General features: G+C 38.8%; 1 protein-coding gene across 1 annotated transcript; it reads right to left on the bottom strand.

Moving 5' to 3' along the window:
* Positions 1–16,770: 16,770 nt before the first annotated feature.
* LOC11445049 (protein OBERON 4) lies at positions 16,771–22,101 on the bottom strand. Its single transcript, XM_039832650.1, has 3 exons — positions 21,871–22,101; positions 18,949–21,757; positions 16,771–17,759 (listed from the first exon to the last, which is right to left on the bottom strand). The coding sequence occupies exons 1-3, from the start codon at positions 22,099–22,101 to the stop codon at positions 17,203–17,205; spliced, it is 3,597 nt and encodes a 1,198-aa protein (XP_039688584.1). The 3' UTR covers positions 16,771–17,202.
* Between the last annotated feature and the right edge of the window lie 926 nt (positions 22,102–23,027).

The following is a 23,027-nucleotide window of genomic DNA, read 5'->3' as shown; positions in this document are numbered from 1 at the left end:
AACCTGCTCGTAACAACTTCCTTGACATAGTATGCCCTGTAGCGTGGGTCCCGAAGGTACCGTCATGTACATCATGCATTAACTGCTCCGCCTCATGTTCATCAACACATCTTAACAATACCATGTCATAGTTCCTCTTGTACAGAATATCTCCATCTAACAGGAATCTACCGGCCAATCTTCTCAAGGTCTTCTTGTCTTGTTTGGAAGCACCCGGCGGATACTCACGGCTCAGCAAGAACTGTTTGATGTCGTAGTACCAGGGTCTATAGTCAACCACATTTTCGCCAGCCTGATCGATCACATCCCCAATAGCAAACACATGCGAAGGTCTTTCAAGGCGTTGCACTTTGATTAATGGCACATCATTCCAATGGTTTACTCGAAACATGGAGGATAGAGTAGCAAGAGCATCAGCCATTTGGTTCTCATCACGAGGAATATGGTGCAGCTCAACCTTTGTAAAATATGTCAGCAAACGTCTCGCATAATCACGATAAGGAATCAACTTAGCATGGTGGGTCTCCCATTCACCCTTTATCTGATTGATGACGAGCGCAGAATCTCCATAGATGTCGAGGTGTTTGATTCTCATGTCAATGGCTTCCTCGATCCCGAAGATACATGCTTCATATTCAGCCATATTGTTGGTACATTCGAACAGAATTCGGGCGGTAAAAGGAATGTGATGCCCCTGTGGGGATACAATGACTGCCCCAATTCCTTTACCATAAACATTGACAGCACCATCAAAGACTAAACCCCACTTGCTATTGGGATCTGGACCTTCATTAATCAACGGTTCTTCGCAGTCTTTGGATTTCAAATACATGATCTCTTCATCAGGGAAGTCGAATTCCATTGGTTGGTAATCGTCAAGAGGTTGGTAAGCAAGATGATCGGCAAGAATGCTACCTTTGATTGCCTTTTGAGTTTTGAACACAATATCATATTCAGACAAAAGCATCTGCCAGCGTGCAATCTTTCCAGTAACGGCAGCTTTCTCAAAGATATACTTGATCGGATCCATTCTGGATATCAACCAAGTCGTATGATTCACCAAATAATGACGCAGGCGTTTGGCAGCCCAAGCTAGAGCACAACAAGTCTTTTCAAGCATTGTATACCGAGTTTCACAATCGGTGAACTTCTTGCTTAGATAGTAGATAGCATGCTCTTTCTTTCCGGTTTCATCTTGTTGACCAAGTACACATCCCATGGATTCATCAAATACTGCCAAATACATGATCAACGGCCTTCCTTCCACGGGTGGGACAAGGATAGGTGGTTCCAGCAGGTAATTCTTGATGCTATCAAAAGCTTCCTGGCATTCATCATTCCATACAACAGGCTGATTCTTTCTGAGTAGCTTGAAGATTGGCCCGCAAGTTGCGGTCATGTGAGATATGAATCGAGAGATGTAATTCAAACGTCCGAGGAAGCCTCTGACTTGCTTCTCTGTCTGTGGAGCTGGCATTTCTCGGATGGCCCGGACTTTATCAGGATCGACTTCAATGCCCTTTTGGCTGACAATGAAGCCTAATAACTTTCCGGACCTGACACCGAATGTACATTTGTTGGGATTCAATCGCAGCTTGTATTTTCTCAACCTTTCAAACATCTTTGTTAAATATTCAACATGCTGCTCCTCATCTGCTGACTTCACAATCATGTCATCCACATATACCTCAACTTCCTTGTGAATCATGTCATGAAACAGAGTGGTCATTCCCCTTTGGTAGGTAGCACCAGCATTGATTAGGCCGAACGGCATCACCTTGTAGCAGAAAGTACCCCATGGAGTGATAAAAGATGTCTTTTCTCTATCTTCAGGAGACATTTTGATCTGATTATAACCGGAAAAACCGTCCATGAAGGAGAACACCTTAGATTGAGCAGTATTATCAACAAGCACATCAATATGAGGTAATGGAAAGTTGTCTTTTGGACTGGCTTTGTTCAAGTCCCTGAAGTCAACACACATCCGGACTTTACCATCCTTCTTTGGCACAGGCACAATATTGGCAACCCATTCGGGATACTCAACTGTCATGAGGAAACCCGCATCAATCTGCTTTTGAACTTCATTCTTGATCTTGAGGGCCATGTCAGGATGAGTCCTTCTCAATTTCTGCCTGACGGGAGGACATTCAGGCTTGGTAGGGATCCGATGCTCCACGATCATAGGGTCTAGACCTGGCATATCTTCATAGGACCATGCAAAAATATCTGGATATTCCCGGAGGAGTTGGATGATCCTCTGTTTAACCCCTTCCTCTAGAGTAGCACCAATCTTGATTTCTCGCTTGTTTTCCTCGGTACCTATGTTGATAAGCTCAATCTCTTCCTGGTGAGGCTGAATGGCTTTCTTTTCTTGCTCAAGTAACCGAGTGATCTCATACGGTATGCCATCACCTTCCTCATCTTCGGCTTCATACACAGGGAAATCAAAATTTGGAGGAACCGTAGGATTACTGTGTTCAACGGGTTTATTATGATTCAACCTGCATATAATGATTGGATGATTTTAGAAAGAGTTTTTTTTTCATGCAGATTTTTGAAATTAATAAGAAAATACAGACGTTTTGGTTTTTTCTGGCATTACCATTGTTTCCAAGGGAAAAAGCACTAAAAAAAAAAGTAGTCGTGGAAGAAACGACAAAATTTTATTAATCAACGGCAATGCCGAAACAAACACGCCCTTACAGAAAACATCACTCTCGCTTTGGGCAGAGCGAGAGGATTGTTATTTTGAAAACAAAGCATTAAAGCAACAAGACACATTACTCAGAAACATGCATGATTGAAGGAATGTCAATGGCATCCCAATTTGTCGTAATGCCTCCTGGTGTAACAAATGCAGGCCTGAGACCAGATCCAGTGGCTTCTTCAGAGATAGCATTGACAAACCCTGCACTGTGGAAGACTCCCGAGGAAACCCTTGATGACGGGGAGAACCCGAGACCTTCTTTACGCTTGTTCTCACAGAGCTGTATCACCTTGCCCCAGCCGGCAGTCTGACCTTCTTGGATGGCTCTCTGAGCATCCTTCAAAGAAGCCATAGCAGCCCCAGCTTCCTTAGACTCTGCACCTTCAATGGTCAAACCTTGGAAAGCAGTCCCTTCAGCAGACCCTGCTTCAATACAAGAAAAAGAAGACAACTGGCTGACTAAGTATGCTTCTTCACCATGGATTGTAACGAGTTTTCCATTCTTCACAAATTTCAACTTCTGATGTAAGGTGGAAGTAACCGCACCTGCATCGTGTATCCACGGTCTTCCCAGCAGGCAACTGTAGGATGCATTAATGTCCATCACTTGGAAAGTAACCAAGAAATTCTCAGGGCCAATGGTTATCGGCAAGTCTATCTCTCCCAGCACATTCTTTCGAGATCCGTCAAAAGCTTTGACCAAGAAAGTACTTCTCCTCAACGGGGTCCCACGGTAGCTCAACTGATCTAGAGTTGTCTTGGGCATTACATTGAGAGAGGAACCGGTATCCACCAACATATTTGATATCATGTCTGATTTACAATTTACCGAGATGTGCAAAGCCAGATTGTGACTCTTTCCCGCTTCCGGCAACTCTTCTTCACTGAACCAGAGGTTGTTACAAGCAGTAATATTTCCCACTATGCCACCAAACCGATCTACCGTAACTTCGTGGTCAACATATGCCTGCTCCAGCACTTTCAACAAGGTATTCCTGTGAGCCTCAGAGCTCAAGAGTAATGACAAGACAGATATCTTTGAAGGAGTCTGCAGCAACTGATCAACGATCTTGTAGTCGCTCCTCTTTATTATTCTCAGAATCTCATCTAAATTTGAATCCTCTATAGATTTGCCAGGCTGGTTCACATCTGTAGCAATGGGTGAGACAACGGTTGGAGTTGCTTCTTCAACTGGTGGAATGGTCGGTGTAGCTACCTTCTTCTGAAATAACGGCGGACGAACTTTCCCGCTTCTTAGCGCTGCAGAAGTCCCTTCGGCAATATTGCTTACTGTGGCAAAGGAGGCTAGAGGCACCTCTACTCCATTTTCTATCATAGTAGCATTGTATTTGTATGGAACAGCCTTATCCGAAACATAAGGAATTGGTCCTGGCAACCTTATCACCAAAGGCTCAGCATTCTTCTTCAAAGGTGTACTCTTGACAGGCGGATCGTGAAAAACCGGCACAATCACGCAAACATCACTGACAGTCAGAAGGTTATCATTCATCAAGCTTTGGATGTCTTCTTGAACAGTATAACAACCCAAAGGATCACGGAGACATCCCAGACACTTGGCATGATCATGATTGAACAGAGAAGCTTTGCACAGCTTGATGTGTAGAGGTACCAGAGGAGTTGCGACGTTGCGGACATCAAGTCTCGGAGCTTCTTCACACACTTCGATCATATTCACAGCGGCATGATTTGGTAGCGGATTGTCGAGGACATGTGGGACATTATTCTCAAAAGTCAGCTTCCCTTGATCAATGAGCTTCTTCACGATATACTTCAAAGCATAACACCCCTCGACATCATGACCTAAGGCACCTTGATGAAAATCACATTTGAGATCAGTCCTGAACCTTGGAGGCAACGGATCAGGTGGTGGCTTGCCCTGTCTAGTTGTACAATGCCCTCTCTGGAGTAGAGTTGGAAGAAGTTCTGCATACAACATTGGTATAGGAGGAAAAGTAGGTCTAGCTTGCTGATTTTGTTGTTGTTGTTGAACCGGCAACTGTTGTTTCATCTGTTGGGCAATTGCATTGACGGGCACTTGAGGCTGGCCCGGTGGCAAAGGGTACTGATGATAAAACGGTGGGAAGAACGGATGCTGAGAATATGGCATATATGGGTATGACGGAGGCATTTGAGCTGCATTGATAGGAGCAACAGTAGCCATTGATTGACCGGCTCCAGCTGACACCATCCCCACTTCCGTTTCTTTCTTCTTGTGGTGTCCATTACCATATCTCTTCGACGCATTTACAGAGGATTCAGCTTTCTCAAACACAATGATTCCATCCCTGACGGCTTCCTCAAGACGGGTTCCCATGGTGACCATCTCCGAAAAGTTGTTCGGGGCAGCGATGATCATCCTCTCAACATAATCTTTCTTCAACGTCTTTAAGAACGTCTGGGTCATTTCTTCCTCATCTAAAGCAGGAGTGATACGGGCAGCTGCCCCTCTCCACCTTTGCGCATATTCACGAAAACTTTCCTCCTTCTTCTGAGATAGGGACCTGAGAAACTCCCTATTTGGCCTCAGTCGAGTGTTAAACCCATAATGGCTCTTGAAAGCGGTGGCTAACTCATCAAAGGTATGGATGTCATTCTTACTCAAACTAGTATACCACTCTGCGGCATCCTCCATCAGACTATCCTGAAAACAGTGGATCATAAGGGAATCATTGTCTTTGTAATTGCCCATCTTCCGGACGTATTTGATGATGTGATTTTGAGGACAAGTTAGCCCGTTGTACCGGTCGAAGTCCGGAATCTTGAACTTTTTAGGGACATCCACTTTTGACACTAAGCAAAGGTCTTGAGTTTTGACAGAGTCTGCATTCCCTCGATTGGCCTGGATCTCGTGACGGAGTTCTTTAGCAAGTTCCTCCATCATCTCTTCCATAGTCTTGGTTACGGGGATGCTTCTGTGCTGTGTGTTGATGTTAATACCTTGAGGCAGAGTGTGTACCAGAGGCTCAGTGACAGCTACTGTTGTTTGTGGCAAAGTAGCAATGATGGAGGCGGCATTTGTTGCAGGGATCAGAACATTGTTAGCAGTGCCCGAGGTGCTTGCTGTAGCAACGGGAGTGAAGAACGGTGGAAGCCCATACGGAAACCCCACTGGCATAGTAAAGCGATTGTCTGCAGAAGTGGTAGGGAGCACGCTTGTAGTTACTGGTGCAGCTGTGGTTGTAGGGATAGCTGTAGCTGATTGCTCTTGAGCAGCTAGTAGAGCAGTCATGACGTCATTAGCTTTAGCCAATTCCTCCTTTAGAGAGGCTAACTCGGTGCGAAGCTGAGCGTTCTCTTCTTCCATAGCCCTTTTCTTTCTTCTGTATTCTCTGGTTCGATCAATTCTATCTGGTTCGTAAACTCTCTGAGTACGAGCCACTTTTCACACTGCGGCAGAGGAACCAGGAGATAGTGAGCACTTGGAAGCCTTTGTGACCAATGCATGATGCATATGATGCATGATATGCAAATGCGAATGCAAAAGACTTATTTTTTTCATCGAAGGATTTTAAAACAAATTAGAAATCTTGCAAATAATCAAAATTACACAACATTTTCAACAAGGTAAACAAATAAAGCTCTCAAGCATAGGAAGTAGTCGGAAGATCATCGGACTCGGAATCTGAATCACAGTATCTGTCAAAGAAATCTCGTCGTCCTCGAGCTCTCTTGGAATCCCTCATAAGCAGCTCGTCTTTCTCTTCCAATTCCCTCCGGGCCTTAGCTAGTTCTTTCTTCAACATCAGATTCTCATGAGTCTTCTGCTCATCTCTACCATCCAAAGTCATGATTAGATTCTCGGCTTGATTGTACCGAGCTTTCCACACTTGCTTCTCACGACTCTCCATAGCTAGATGCTCCTGATACATATCCTGAGTCGCGGGGAGTAGAGGTAGAGGCATAGATGGAGTAGACGAAGACACGTATCTCATAGCTGGATAAGGCATACCAATCTCCTCAGCTCGATCTATCACCCACTGAGTATAGGCCTCATGAGCGACACCAGATCTCACACCTAGATGCTTCACACTCTTCCTTCGAACCTTGGACCAAGCATCTATGAAAGCTTTCCTTTGTCCGGTGGGAGCATTCATGTAGAAGAAGAACTCTGGAGATGTGGCAAGATTGATGGGCTTCGACTTCATAGGGAAACCGAACTGTCTCATAGCAAGCTCGGGGTTGTAGTTAATTCCTCCACGGGTACCAAGAAGAGGTACATTGAGAAAGTCTCTGCAACCCATGATGATTTCCTTTACCTGAGCGGCCGGAGTGAGCCAGACGACCTCATTAGGAGTGAGAGCCATAATCCGCTGAGAGTAGGACCAATTTTCCGAGTTATCATGGAAGGAACTCGGAAGGTGCGAAATAAACCACCTATACAAAAGAGATGTGCAGCAAAGAATATACCCACAGCCCTTGAGAGTCCTGTCATGGATGGCGTGGTAAGTATCCGCTAGCAAAGTAGGAACCGGGTTCTTGGAATGAAAGATCTCGATAGCATTCATGTCCACGAAGTTGTCGAGGTTCGGAAAGAGGATGAGCCCGTAGATAAGCAAAGCAAGAATAGCCTCGAGTGTATCCTGACGAGTAGTACCGAGATTAGCCTGATCAAGAAGATACTTCGAAGTGAACCCCCGGATGTGAGATTTGGTAATAAGATGGTTGGAGACGTCGGAAGTCTTGAGGTAGAGATCCTTAGCAATAACCAGAGGGGTAAGAGAAGCCCCGGGACCGGTGAAAGGCGTCTTCTCGGCTATAGGTAAACTCACTAGATTGGAGTAAGCCTCGAGAGTAGGAACCAACTGGAAGTCCGGGAAAGTGAAGCAACGGAAGCTCGGATCATAAAACTGCACTAGAGTGTGCACTAGCTTCTCGTCCACATCGGTTCGGAGCAAGGTAAGCAATCCCCCATACCGGAGTCGGAACCCTGTTTGACTCTTGACCTTGAGTGCCAACTCTCTCAAACTAACCAAATCCACTTCCTTGAACTTGTAGCACTTAGTCTTCTTCATACCTGTAATTATTTACAAAAATTTCCATTTGTTTAAACCCTTCGATGAATGCATGAAAAATGTTTATGCATGAATGCGTGTATGCATGATGGTGTTGTTTAGTTTACAAAGGACAAGGTGGGTTGAGATTCAAAGTAACGGATGGACACGGCGTCCGGTGAACTAAGGCTTTGGATAGTAGACACCAAGGTTCTAACACAGTTCCCAAACTGCAACCTCTCTCACATATATCATGGTAGTACAGGACGACACCCGTTCCATGATTATTTGTGAGAAGGTCTAGTTTGAGTGTAGTATCGCGTGACGACTAAAGTTTGAGACAACACTCAATTTAGCCACCGCACTACGTCCTAAAAAGGCTAGGATGGGTTTGGTAACTACGGTTCATAGCTTCGTCGAACAATTGAAAGTGAAGTGCCTAAGCATGACAACACACGCCGACAATATCACCTCCAAAATGCCTCAGCTATGTGAGATTGATCGCATAATCCAATACACGAGGCAACCCCCGGATCGAATTGTCAATTATATCTCTACCTAAACATAAGTTCACTCAGCCCGGGTTAGGACTTTTGATATTCTCACCCCACACGTTGAATGAAAGTAAACAAATATTCACATATGTAAGCAATAAAATAAAGCGTAAATATAAACTAAGGAAAACTAGGCGCGACCCGCTAAAAAGAGTCCCCAGTGAAGTCGCCATTTCTGTTATCATGGTTTTTGGGTGCCAAGCCATTAATTGGACTTGTACCTTTCGACCGTTGATATCTCTCTTTTTTCTTGGGAAGGGTAAAAGGAGAAGAACCCTTGAGTTTCCGAATTCGGGGGTCGGTTTTACTACGGGAAGGTGTTAGGCACCCGGAGTAACTATAGTCCTCTATAGGAGCCGTTTTCCTAAGTTGATTTCTACGCTTTAGTTTTATTGCTTATTTGTAAAAAAGAAAGTGTGATTAGTTAAGAATGGGGGTGAGAAGAAGTAGAATTTGATTTCATTTCGGCTTGGATGAGTTTTGACTCATTGCCTACGTACCCTTTTAAGGGATCAAAACCGTTCGTAGTTCTTGCTAAAAAACTTGTTTTTGTTTTAATTGTTTGATTTTAAGTTTTGAAAATGGTTTTGAAGAAGGAGATTGGGAGGCTTCATGAACATTAGATTTAGCAAAAAAAAAGTGAGGTTTGATTAGTGATTAAAAAGAAAGTCTAAATGATTAAGATGAATTGAATTTTTCTTAAGAAAAAAGAAAGGAAAAAAAATGAAGTGCTGACTTCATATTTATTATGAAAATTTTTGAAGTGAAGTTCAATTGTTTTTTTTTGGAAAAAAGATGGATTTTCTCTAAGTGTTTAAAACCTAAACGCTTATCTAACCATACAATCCTATGCATACATCTAGGGTGAGTGTGTGCGTGTCGGTGCGTCATAGTGTCCATAGTCCATATTACAAAAATTGCCTAAATACATTCTATGGCCCCTTTGCCAAGCTACAAAATAATGATGACAAATTACATCTCTAAAGGAATTAAAACTTGCAAAAATAAATGCTAGGCTAAAGAAGGTGGAGGGAATGCTAAATGAGATGCATGAAACATGGAAATAAACTTGTTAGTGAAAAGAAAAAAAACATAACAAGTACTAAGAAATAAAAGCATGCAAGATGGCACAAAAAGTTAACAAAATGACATTAAACCCTAAAAATTTAGGTATGAAACCTAAAGCATTCTTGGCCTCTAATTCTCATGCTTTAACAAATTTTGAAAGAGTTTTCTTTATCTCAAGTTATAGCATGGAATTATTGGGAACATGCAAGCATGGTTTCATGCCATATTTTCTAGAATAAACTTGGTATTTTATATCTTTCAAAATATGCATATATTGTTCATAAAATCAAGAACTTATGAACCAAATCAAAACAGCAAATCAACATGAAATTAAAGGCACAAATCTCTCATATTAACACAGCAAGTAGTTTTTATCACATATTCTCACATCAAGGACAAATGTGTGAAGAAGAATCCATAACAAATAATTCAAAGAGAATTAAAATGCTATGAATTAATTATACAGAAATTTCATAGATCCTTAATGTGCAAAAATGTCATAAAAACACTAAGAAAATATCAAGAAACATGTGATAATTTTTGGAGATTTTTTGGAGAAAATTTTAAGCATGCAGGGGTTCAAACAGCAAAGAAATATGGTGCAAATAGCAGGAAAACAAACAAAAACGTAAAAGATCAAAGCCCAAACCAAAGGCCCAATTCAAAAAGCTCAGATTGCACAGGAGACGTTGGATTGATCTAGAGGCTGAGAAAGGAAGGAAAAAAACCGAAAGTAAACCGGACCGGTTCAAAGTTCTATATAAATGCGTCCAGTCCGGTTTTTTTCATTTTTTCCTTTTCCTTCTCTCTCTTCTCCCTTCTAGTGAGAGAAGTTCTCACTTCTCTCTAAGGTTCCGGTCGTCTTCTCCGGCTAACTCCTCCGTTCCGGCGCGGCGGATGGCGGCGGCGCCACCGTGCCGGAAAATCAAACTGCTCCGATTCGAGAAATTTTTACATTTTTAGATATCCTTTTTTGTATACTTCTCGAATCCGAACTTAGATTTTTCGAAAAAAGCTTGAATCGGAGTAGATCTGAGTTTGAATCTTGATGAAATTTTTGTAAAGAAACGGTGGAAAAAGGAAGAGAAGCGAACGAAGAGGATGCTTACCTCCTCCTGTTTTCTGTCACGGTCCTTGCTGCTTGTGCCTCGCGTGCTTGCTTGCGCGTTTTGCTTGCTTGTTTGCTGGCTTGCGCGTGCTTGCTCGCGTTTTGCTTGCTTGCTTGCTGGCTTGCGCGTGCTTGCTCGCGTGCGTGTTTTGCTGCGTTTTCGATTCTGTTTGCTTCAGCTTCGCTGTTGTTGCTGCGTTTTCGATTCTGTTTGCTTTCCCTCTTCTTCTCAAACTTTCGGATCCTTCGCGATCGTGCTTGGATTCGTCGCTATTGGTGACGGATCTGCACTAGAATTGTGAAGGATTCGGTTCGATGATGATGATTCTTCAATGAATCACTGAGAACTTTTGATGGATTTCGATTCTGGAAAATTTTCTAGGGTTTGTGTTCTTGGTGATTTTTTCTCTGGTTTTTCTGTTTTGATCTGTAACAGAATGGAGAGAGAAAGAAAATCTGTTTTTTGATGAATCTCTGACCTTTTTTTTGACTGTGCATTGAATGCGCCTTTTATAGGCTGCCACTTGTATTTGAGACCCAATGAGAAGCTGCCATGTGGCGTTGAACTTGTGACTTGGGCGCTGCCTTGTAATTTGACTTTGAGGACCTCCCTGCAATTTTGTAAAATATGGGACTGGACTGCAATTTTTTTAAAAAACAGAACTCAAAATATAAAAATTGGACAATTTGGACTTAAATGCAATTTTAAAAAAATTAAGGGACTAAAATGCAAAGTAAAAATAAAATGAATTAAAATTTGTAATTTTGACCCAACGTAAAGTGAACCTAAATAAAATCAACAAACGGACTAAAACGAACCAATGGCCTAAATGAGGTACTTCAAAGTAACCTCCCTATGCCAAAATTTTGCGTGAAATGACCAAAATGCCCCTAGGGTTGAAAAACGACCTAAACAGACTCAAGTCGACTTGACACTGACTCAGATGCAAGTTTGAAATGATTTTAACAAGGTTTACTGATGAAATGTAAAAAGAATCAATTTGAAAAGACTCAAAGACAGCCACAAGGATGAAAATGGGTCCCACTGCAGGAAATGACCAAAATACCCTTCTGTATGACTTTTTGCAAATTTTGAAATAAACTGTAGAAAAAAGCAATGTAATGATTCAGAGACACTTTTAAATGACTTATAAGACAAGTAAAGACATTTTAAAAGGTTTTATGCAAGAAAAACATAGGTAAAATTGTGATTGAAAATACTGCGAGGCAGAGACAATTTGAACTGTGTAGTTGAAATTTGATAATTGACAAAGTTTGAAATGAAATTGGGCCCTAGTATTTTTAGGTCCAAAAACAGGGTATAACATGATGAATGAGACATGCATTAGTTATGGCGGTTGACATCTCAGCTATGTTGGCACCCCAAGTCACCATAATACGATATTTTGACATCCCAGATATGCTGGCACCCAAAATATCGTGTGTCAAATACACCTTATCCTATATATTATTAATAAAAAGGGAAAACAAAACAAAAAAGTTGGGGGCCGAACCTAACCCAACAAAGTTAAGTAAAATTACAGATATGGATACCAACCTATCTCTAGAGAAATCAACACTAATATAACCATGACATATAGATATAGACCATCATTGAGAATATGCAATATTTTCACAAAATATCCCAAAAAACTTCTTTTTTTTTAGTCAAAAGTGGTGTTTTTTTTCGAGCTTTTTGAGATGCAAAATCATTTATAATGACATCAACATCAATGTTTTTCAACATTTCCTTCTCAATTGACAATGCAGCCAAATCGTTCAATATATCTTGTGACATTGATGACCTCAAGTAGGTTTTAATCAACTTCAATTTTGAAAACCTTCTCTCTATCGATGCTACAGTCACGGACACCGTCAATAAAACTCTGTAAGCAATTGCTACATTTGGATAACAAATTTAAGAATATCCAAAATAAAAATCAATTCAATTAGAATTCAATGATGGTGAGAATTAGTGAATTCAATAATGTATTCAATTGAAAAAAGCATAAATCAACTCAATGTTATTTTCGTATTTTTTGGGGGCCTAAATAGATATTGGGAGACCTAAAAAGCAATCCTCTTTTTTTTTCTCTATATGGGCCTTTCCAATTGCATAAAATGGTTTTTGGTCTATTTTTTACAATTTGGGCCGACATATGGATTTTAATCTGGCCCTGCTAATACAAATTGCTATATAAACCCCAATGTTTCTTAGTTTTGCTCTATGCCCCCCGGCTTTAATTTTTATTTTTTTTGGGAGCGAGTGACTTTCACTTCCCATGTTAGTTCAAAATTTATTACTCCCTCTGTTCTTTTTTAATTGTCACATTTTGATTTTTTACACAAACTAAGACACTAAATGTATTTCACTACATTTGATACAATAACTTGTGTTTTGCCTATAATATCCTTAATTATTTAATATCATATTTCATATATTTCTCTCTCTGCAATAAATTACTAAGGGTATTATAGAAAAAACAACATTTAATGTTACATTGAACTTTGAAAGTAACAGTTAATTATAAACAAAAAATTTCTATAAAAGTGACAGTTATAAATGAACGGATGAAGTATTATTTGTTAGTTTTTTTATTATATTCCTTGTTTTATGTGTTTTAGTAATGGTGACGGTGACTTTTCACCTCCTATTTTACATGAAATTAGTTTAATTATTGAGAAATGATATTTATCCAACCATTTTTGTACAACTTTTAAACAACTTTCTCTCTCATACTCACATTAGATTCTTATCTTCTCTATTCATCTCTCTCTCTCTCTCTCTCTCTCTCTCTCTTGTTTTTAATCAATAAAAAGAAAGAACAACAAGGTTGTCCCAAAATAGTTGTTCAAATATCATTACTCTTAAATATTTGTTTCTCATTTATTTTGGCACGTGAGAGGCTGATTTACTGGGTACCCGGTTTAGTCTGAATTCTTTATGATATGAATCAAAGAATTGTGATTCGATTCAATAGGCCAAAAAACAAATCCAGAAGAAAATAATGATATGAATCAAGGTATTTTGATTCGATTCACATATGATACGATTCAAAGGAATCATGAATCGAATCAAACTACATGAAACAGAAGAAACAAAGGCAGAGAGGATGATTGATAAGAATCAAGGAAATTTGAATCGAATCAATTAGCATCTAGAAAAGAAGAAAAAAAAATTGCCACTCAAAAAGGAAGTTTTCTATACACAACAACACACTTGACAACTAGGAACCACATAACACAATGAGGCAATGATTGCTAGGTGCTTTAACATGTTTCTAAGCTATAACTAACAATGTAAAAACATCATCAAATAAACCTAGCTAATGAACATCATCAAAACACAAATTTGTAACTAAAAGCAACTTCAGATGTGTTCTCTTCATTCTTGAGTTTTCAAAGAGACTAGCAAATTTTTACACTAAGTATAAGACATGTCAATGCCAACATTTTCGGCAAACTTCCATGAATTTAATTTCAATCCAACATGATGATGATGATTCAGCATCCTTAAGGATAATGTAATGTAATGTAACACAATGTTTTGTTTATTGCCTAATTTGAACGGATATGAAATTAAAACTAAATAAACTTGCTACTTGTGTATTTTTAAGTTATGATTTATTTTGGATCATGCCTTTTAAAAAATTAGCAAATGAATGTTTTTAAAAAATGCAGCGAATGGTTTTTAAGATATTAACATAAGGTATTGTGAATAAATAAATGAACATAACATATTCTACAAAATGTAAGTTTAGGGGCTTAAAAAAACAGCATCTCTATCAAGAATTGATGGTTTGTTAGTTTAACTAAAACCAATCAAGTTACACGTTGGGGGTCAACGTGATTTAACTCACGTTGAGGTCAACGTGAGATAACTCACATTTACCCTACCGAACATGAGTTAACTCAAGTCGAGGTTATTTTAGGAAGTTTGAGGTGGAAATGAGCAAAATTGTCTGGGAGAAGAGCAATTTTTAGGCAACATTTAGCAAGAACCACTAGAGTAAATCTCCAATTAGTACTCTAATATTGTTGGAGCTAGATATTTCCACTTTTAAAATTTGCGAATAGATAAAATAAAAAATATCCTAATTTTGAATGACGTCCAATATCATTGGTCTTTATATTAATGTGAAAGAACTAGTTTTTTTTTTTTTTTTGTAGTGGTCGAGGTTTGAACCCCGAACCTTGTATATTTTATACATTGTTCCAACCAACTAGTTTGATACTAAGTGACATGATTCATATACTCGTTTCTTATTAAACATTTATATAGTGATGTTGAATGGAACTGAAAATTTATTATCTAAAACACCAGAACCCTAATTGTTCAATGTTCGATTTCCATGTGAAAATTCGTTCATGAACCACCCATAAAATGGAGTCCATCTTACCTCCATTTAACTTGGCTCCATTTACCCCTGTTCAATACATAGATGACAGACATGTGGAAAAAATAAATCCAATGGTTGTAATTAAAAGGATTAAAATAAGCCTTCTTTGATAAAACGGTATGATTGTCCATCTTCTCTCATCATCTCCTCCACTCCTCTCCCTCTTTCCTCTGGAAAAGCCAAATCAATCACCTCCTGCAACCTTGCACCACCGCCTCCCCTTCTCTGTGCTAACTGCCCGTCACTTTCAAATATTCACATAATTGTTTTCATTTGTAATTCCATAATCACAGCAATCGCTGAAATTGAGATTGACTTTTCATCGTCGTCATTCTGATTGTGCCTCCGGTGGTGGCGGTGGCGGTTTCGCAATTGTGGATCTGAATCATGTTTCCATGGAGTTTCAAATTATCTATATCATCTTTTTGTATCAGAACAATAAAAAATGTAATACATAACTGATTTAATTTTAATTGTTTTCTTAGTTTATTAAAAGGAAAGAAGAAAGAAGAAGGAAACGTGTGTTCCTTGGCGGTGGATCTGAATCATCTTTTAATTGTTTTCATGGTGGTGATGATGAATGCTAATGATAAGAGGAAAGAAGAAGAAGGAAACGTGTGTTTTGCTTTTCAGCTTTTTTTAAACCATTTAATCCTAGCCTTTGGTTATATTTTTTCCACGTGTCGCACATTTATAAATTGAAATGGGGTAAATTGAGGAAAGTTAAATGGAGTAAAGATCAACTCCATAAAATGAGTACAAAATGAAGATTCAAAACCCAAAAAAAATCAATGTGAGTGACATCACCACATCCGTGTAGTTCTTATAAAAAATCTACATCCGTGTTGTTTTTATAATCTTTAAGTTTGATTTAGGGGTTTGTTCTAAAAGCTTTTTTAGGACCGATGAAAATAAAAGACATAATCTTTAAGTGAACAATTAAATATTAACTTAGAAAATCTCCACAAATATAAAAGGAACTTAGGAAGAGACCATAGAGTCATTAAGGATTGTTAAAATAGAGTAAGCAAGATGTAAAAAAACCAAATTACATCTCCCAAATTAAAAACAGTACTATACCCGCATTTTTTTCCAGTAAAAGGCTTGGATGTTGACTATGCATAATAAGATGTCATGGGGCATTGTTATCCAACCATTGGTCAAACTCACCCACCACCCACCGTATATTATATGACAAACTCACGCGCGCTAGCCTTCACAGTAATCGTTAATTACGGTGAAGGCTAACGTGGCTAACATGGTGAATGTTACCATGTTTAGATAGAGATTTTGGAAGAAAATACTAACATTTTCACTTTTAAATTACTAACACTATAATATCTTTTAGAAGACACTCCTGCCTTCCTACATCGAGCACATTGAACTAAAAATTGATTTTACAAAATTCATACAATAAAATAAAATCAACACTTTCGTATACTTACTGAAATCATTTTATCAAATGTTTGGAAGTTTTCTATAAATAAATATAATCAAACATTTACTATAAGATTACAAAACTACAAAATTTTAAATAGATATGAAATTTTACGTTCTTGATTATTCATGCAATCCACTATAATCAATCTGTGATGAAAGAAAAGCAAATAGACTGACTAGCTTCCTTTATGAAAGCAATTGTTTTGTTACACCAGCAGATTTCATGCAACTTTTATTGCTCCTTTCATTTTGAACCTCTACGCAGAGAACAAATTGAAACTTCACAAGAGAATATAAACCCTTATGAAGCTTTAGGTGCATCATGTCAAAATGAAAAATATAACCCCAACATTACATGTAGAAGATTTTTGAAAGATAGCTGGAAGACTTATGAATTATGATTGAACAGACATATCAGAAATATTTAAACCAAATAATCAAGAAGTGATGAAAATTGTAGTGCTGGACCACATTTGTATAGAGAAAAAATTAACATGAAATCGTTATTTGACATAAATGCAACAAATACATTCAAGTTCAAAGCACAATATCCACCAAGGTGAAGGTAAAGGTTTCTAATTTATACCTTTCCTATGCCGACAGTCAGAAGAACAATCCTGTATAGCAAATCCAGCCAAATGCTGACTATTTTTTGTATTCTAACAGTAAGCTGTTTAAAACTGATTTCATAATTGCTATTGTTTTATAAGACTGATAACTACTGTGATGGACTCTACAGATTTTGGTTAGCAGCTTATAAACACAACGAACTACAACGACGAATAAATACAACTATGAATCAGGAACTACAGTAGCTCACAACAATAAGGCAGAGCACTAGAACCTACAAATTTCAGGATGAGACATGATACATTTACCTGAAAAAACTATTCTAAATATTTTGATCTGGTCACATGGCAAGGTTCATTTTAGTTGCTTCCATTTTGGATAACAGATCTTTAATCTCTGACTCCATTCTCATTTTCATGTTCAAATACTCCCGATGTGCCCTCTCTAATCCATGGAGTTCTTCCAACTTTCGCTTGCGCATTTCATCTGTCTCAGTGAACCGTAACTTGGTGATTCGGTTGACATACTCTTCTTCAATTTTCTCATTCTTTGCAAGGGCAATGCGCTTCAACCCTTCAGCTTCTCTCCTAGCATCGTCAGCACGCGTTTGAAACATTTTGGCCTCTGCATGTTTGATTTTTATTATACTGTCCAATTCATCAAAACCGAAGTCTTTTTGAACACTACTCAACTGCAACTCCTGCACCATTGTCCTTTTATCATTCTGGTCAAATCTTGGAAGGATGCTTGCAGGTCTTTCTAACAGAGGTGCCTTATCTGAATAAATAGATTTCAGCCAGGCAGCTTCCTGGCTGGGCCCAGCTACAACACTGTTCTCTTTGCCTTGTTCCTTTCCAGAGAAGTTCGTTGTCATGGCTAATTTGGAAGAATCGCAATCTGCAATTAACAATAATACATGTAAACATGGATATCAAATCGATATTCAAATTGTAAACCAGAAGACCAATTTTCTGAATCGTGAAGCAGATCTTATTATGAATTCTAAGATATGCTACAAATAAAATGACTTTTAAGTGAAAACAAGTGACAACAGAATTTTAAGCTTTATATGGACCTCAAAATAATTCAAGATTCAAGACTTAAATCAAATGAAAAGTGGTTGGTTATGCAAAGTTGACCAAACAAAAAGCGGACACTAAGCTTAGGCAGTGATTCATTAGAATGAATCAATATTTCATCATACATTCATACTGAATCGGTGTTCAAGTTCAAATTAGATGCATACTATAGATTCATATAGATTGAGTTCAATTTAGTATTTATTCAAGATACGCCTCGCATGAATCATAAGATAGTAATAACGATGCATGTATTTACATACAATTTAGCCTTCACAAACACAAATGATGCAAATATTGTTTAATATCCAAAGAACATAAATGCTGAACTAAATTGAGGAAACATCATCACTAACTATTTATAAAACCAAGCCTTCACAAACACCATGATGCAAACGTCCAAAGAACATATATGCCGAACTAAATTGAGGAAACACTATCACTAATTATATTCCGTATGATGATATATCTATCATGGAGTTGTTGACATAGTTTGATACATTCCGAAAAATGCCAGGTCTAACAGAATGATTTACAGAAGCAAAAGAGTCATATTTAAATCTGACAACCATAATAATTTCAGTCATTCAGACAGAAAGAGAAAGCCTTGGTAGCAATAATAATTCATCCAATACCATGAAAAATGTATACTTTGCATGATTTACCTATATGTTCTAACCACTAAAGAAACCAAAATACAGGTTTATAGGCATTGATGACATAAAATTTAACATAAAAAATATGGGACGAAGATTCCGAGTATAATTGACCTGCATATGCCCAAAGTACGATGTTCCAGTATATTTGATTTGTTTATACAGCAAGTCGGCAGAAAACAATTCAATCAGCAAATTACACTTATATTTCCATATATAGTTGCCAAAAAAAAATTCCATATACAGAGATCAATGTTCAATGCAAGCATTTCATATACTGGAATATTAGGCTAAATTCATTCAAATAATAAGATTATGAAATGAAACCATCATAGGCATTTGTTTACTTACCAGAGAGAAAAGACATGATGCGTCTCAAAACCTCAGGAAGGTTGGACTTAATTGTCAGCCTTGGCAGCATTTGATCTGCAATCTCATGCAATTGCCTCCCTCTTATATCCTTGCTGGCAGAAAAGATCCTCTTCACATATTCAAGTTCCTTGTAAAGATATTCGGCTGACCACTCTTTTGCAAAATTTTGAAACACCTCTTTGACAAAGCCAAACATCTCAGAAGGGTGATCACAAGCAATGCAATGAAACTGCATCTCAGTCGTTCCTTTTGTTCCAGTAGTACTATTTCCATTTCTAATATAAGATTCCCGCAATCCACAGTCAGTATGACACCAGTGGAGACAAACATCACACCCAACCCAACTAACAGTGTTCGACGCGTTGTCAAACTTAGAGCACACAAGACACATACATTCCCTGCAAAAACCATTCTTCTGCACACAAAGCTTGCAATCACATTCATCGACCGGCAACTGACTTCGACATGATACATTCCTACACTTCAAGTTTAGAAAAACTTGAGCTAAATCATTAGATGAAATGTTATCACCTAGGTGAAGATAATGGGCTAAACCAGTTTTTATTGCAACCAGAATTTCCAGTTGCACTCGATGACACTTCACTAGAACATCCAAGGTTATATCAGACCTGTTCTGCAGAATTTTTTGAAAAGCAAGTATCTGACCATGGCTATCTGCATTGAGCATGAGTTCCCGAATACCCTCTTTCATATGTGTCATGTACTGTCCAGACATTTCATGGAACTTTCTCGACATCACGGGCACAGATTCAGAAATAATTCTAGCAATGATTGTCTTAACAAAATCAAGTCCACCCATCAGAAGTTGTTCTTGTCCTTTCTGGCTGGTAGTTCGATGTAGACCACCACTACTCCTTTCCCTTTTTTTCTCAAAACTATAATTTGATCCATTGTCATGAGACCCAACACTCTGCGTAGGAGACCGAACATCATCATGTCGTCTTGACTGTCCTGAAATTTGCTTATGAAAACTCAATTGTTTTTCAAGCCCACTGCCCATTTTTGAGCTTCCTTCTAGAGCCCTAGAATGTTGACCTTTCAAAGCTTGAGTGTCTAAAACACCCCATGATGCTTGTGGCTGGTAAAGAGAACCGTTCCCATTCATCGAAGTTCTCTGACTAGAGGGAACTTCTTTCTGTTTGGGATCACCTTGCTGAGATAGGGCTTGCCAATCAAATCCTTGGAACAAGGGGCGACTGCCAACCGATTTTCCAACAGATTGTTCATAGTCCACTGAATTTTTCGTTAGAGAACAACTTGGATTGTGATATAATGATTGGGAACCTGAAAATGACATTGATGCAGTAAAACCATCTGAGTTAGTACAAAATGTATTACTTAGAGACTGAACACTCCGTGCTTGACTGGGAGATCCAGGGGCTTGCGTTGCTGTTTCCTGAGCTCCTATCGGTAACAGAACATTCGGCAAGCTAAGAGAAAGGTCAAGCTGGCCCATTGCAAGACTGTCATCATTCTCCTTTTTTAGAACCAAGCTATCTGACTTTTCTGCTTTTCTCACAGGAGAAGTAGAAAAAAGCTCGAACCCTCTTCTGCTTGGACCTTCCATGTCATCTACCGGGCATGTTGCAAGATCATTTGATCCTCTATCAATCCACAAGCCATCTTTTGAAGAATGTGCAACATCAGGTGTGACCGAGATGCTTTTGCCTTTATCCTTCACATTGTTGATCACACTCACACTCTCCATTGTTTCCCCCTTCACTTCATCGGCAACATCATTCTCGGTTGAGCCTTCAATTGACTCAGGTTTGTTACCACCTACACCGTTATCCTCCTCACGCTCCTCTTCATTAAGCATCGCCTTCCCCTTATCTGTTCCCTTCTCCATTTCCTCCTTGCAACGAGTATCATCCCCGTTCAAACACACATTCTTCTTATCATCAACATTACTTGTGGTTCCAATCTCACTCTCAGCAACAGATATTTCATTAGTTGGATCATCTTGAGTCTTAGGCAACTCACAAACTTCTTTTCCTGCAACTTTTACCTCAGAATCAATATCCTGCGTACATTTTGCTTCTTCCTTACTCGACAAGGTCTGTTTTTCTTCCATAACAACATCTGCATCACCTGAATGGCATTCATTCTTCTTCTTTTGCGCTTGTTTGTCCTCAGAGGTTTGCTGGATTTCACTTCCAGCTGCTTCATCTTTAGGAGCAGGTTTCAGTTCAGTTTCACGGACCGGTTCAGGTTCAAGCTCCCCCTCTTCCATTTCACTACCACTTCCACTCTGAACCTGTTGCAACATCTCCTCGCTTTTCTTCACCTCAACACCACTAACACTCTTGGATTGTTCACTCTCCGAATCCTTAGACACAGAAGGCGACTTAGATTTCGACTTAACCTCCCTAAACACCCTTGGAGACTCAGAATTTCTCTTCTTCGACTGCTCACTCTCCGAATCCTTTGACCAACTGGGCGATTTCACATCCCTCGAAAAACCCTTCGGAGACCTAACCACCCTCTCTTCAACCCTACTACCACCACCACTCCCTCTACTACTCTCATCAAAATCCTTCAATCCTCTCCTCCACGACGACACACTCCCCTCCCTCCTCGAACGATCCCTCTCCGATCGAAACCCCTTCGGAAACTCCCTCCTTGACCCTCCACAAAAACTCTCCGACCTATGAATCAAATTCCTATCTCCACCCCCACTATTCCTTTCAGCACCCCCAAAATTTCTATCAGCACCCCCACTATTCCTTTCAGCACCCCCACAATTTCTATCAGCACCCCAATATTCCTATCTGCACCTCCACTATATCCACCATCCCGGCTGTCCCGGCTATACCGATCCCGATCGAAACCCTTCCTCCTATCAAACCCATCAAAATCATGCTCAGATCTTTTCCTAACCAATCTAGAACCTTCCCGATCTTCCTCCACCGTTCGATCCCTCTCGTATCGCGACGAAGAAGACGAAGAAATTAAACTCTTCCTCACATTCTCCTGCTTATAATAAAAACTTCTCTGACCAGTAGATGAAAACGAACGGTTGAGATTTGATGAATCCTTCACACCATTCTTATCACCACCGTTCTTTTCGCCATACGAGTGAAGATCTTCGCTTGACCTTAACCTCTTCATATTTCTTCACCAAAATCAAAACGACAATAAATTCACCAAAACGCAGAGCACATGAAAACAGCGGTGGCTAGGGTTTGTTGAACCGGAGATTGGGAATTGTGCCGGCGGCGAGATGTGGCGGTGATAAATATGAAGAAGAGAAAATGAAAAATAAAAATAAAAATTGAAAAAGGTGAGACAGAGTTATGATATTCTTTGAGTCAACGGAGTTTAAAGTATAGTGAAACTGAAGAGAGAGAAAGTGAAAGAGTTGGACTTTAATACGCAAAGTGCGTAGAACGCACTGGACGTGCGCTACAATCGAAGATAGAATGAGGAAATGCGGTAAATTACTAATTGACCCTTTGTAACTATGTAAGGAGAAGGAATAATCGGTGTCTTAGAATATCATTTTAGAATCAATTAAAACATTATTAAAATCATTAAACATGTTTTTAAATTGTCATAAATAATATTCAATTTTGTTAACTGAGGGATTAAAAAGTTATATAGAATGGTTTAAAGATGTTTTAATGTTGATTTGTATAGTTTAACAACTATCAATGAAGGTTGGTTGAGTGGTAATAGATTGTTTTATGTGCGAAATTATGAATTCAACTTCCGTTGTCGATGTAAAAATATCTTTCATAGGTGAGTTTCTAGAGTCCAAATCATCTAAACTTTCGACAAAAAACAAATATCAAACGATGTTCTTAATTTTAGGGACTAAATATAGCTCTTGAAAAAAAAATTATCTTAATTTTAAATGATTTGTTCTTTTATTTTTAAGGACTAAATAAAATGCTCTCACAGTTAAATTGCGAAAATTAAGAAAGTTAATAAATGTGTAAATATATTCTCTCAAAAAAAAAGTGTAAATATATGTTAGAAACTAATAATATTTTTACAATTTTTTCATTCAAAAGAGATATGTTAAATTTGAGTCA

The sequence above is a fragment of the Medicago truncatula genome, chromosome 4, assembly GCF_003473485.1.
Source record: "Medicago truncatula cultivar Jemalong A17 chromosome 4, MtrunA17r5.0-ANR, whole genome shotgun sequence".
Classification (NCBI taxonomy): Eukaryota; Viridiplantae; Streptophyta; class Magnoliopsida; order Fabales; family Fabaceae; genus Medicago; species Medicago truncatula.
Note: the sequence above shows the minus strand (reverse complement) of the source record. Positions and strands in the feature narration are given on the sequence as shown.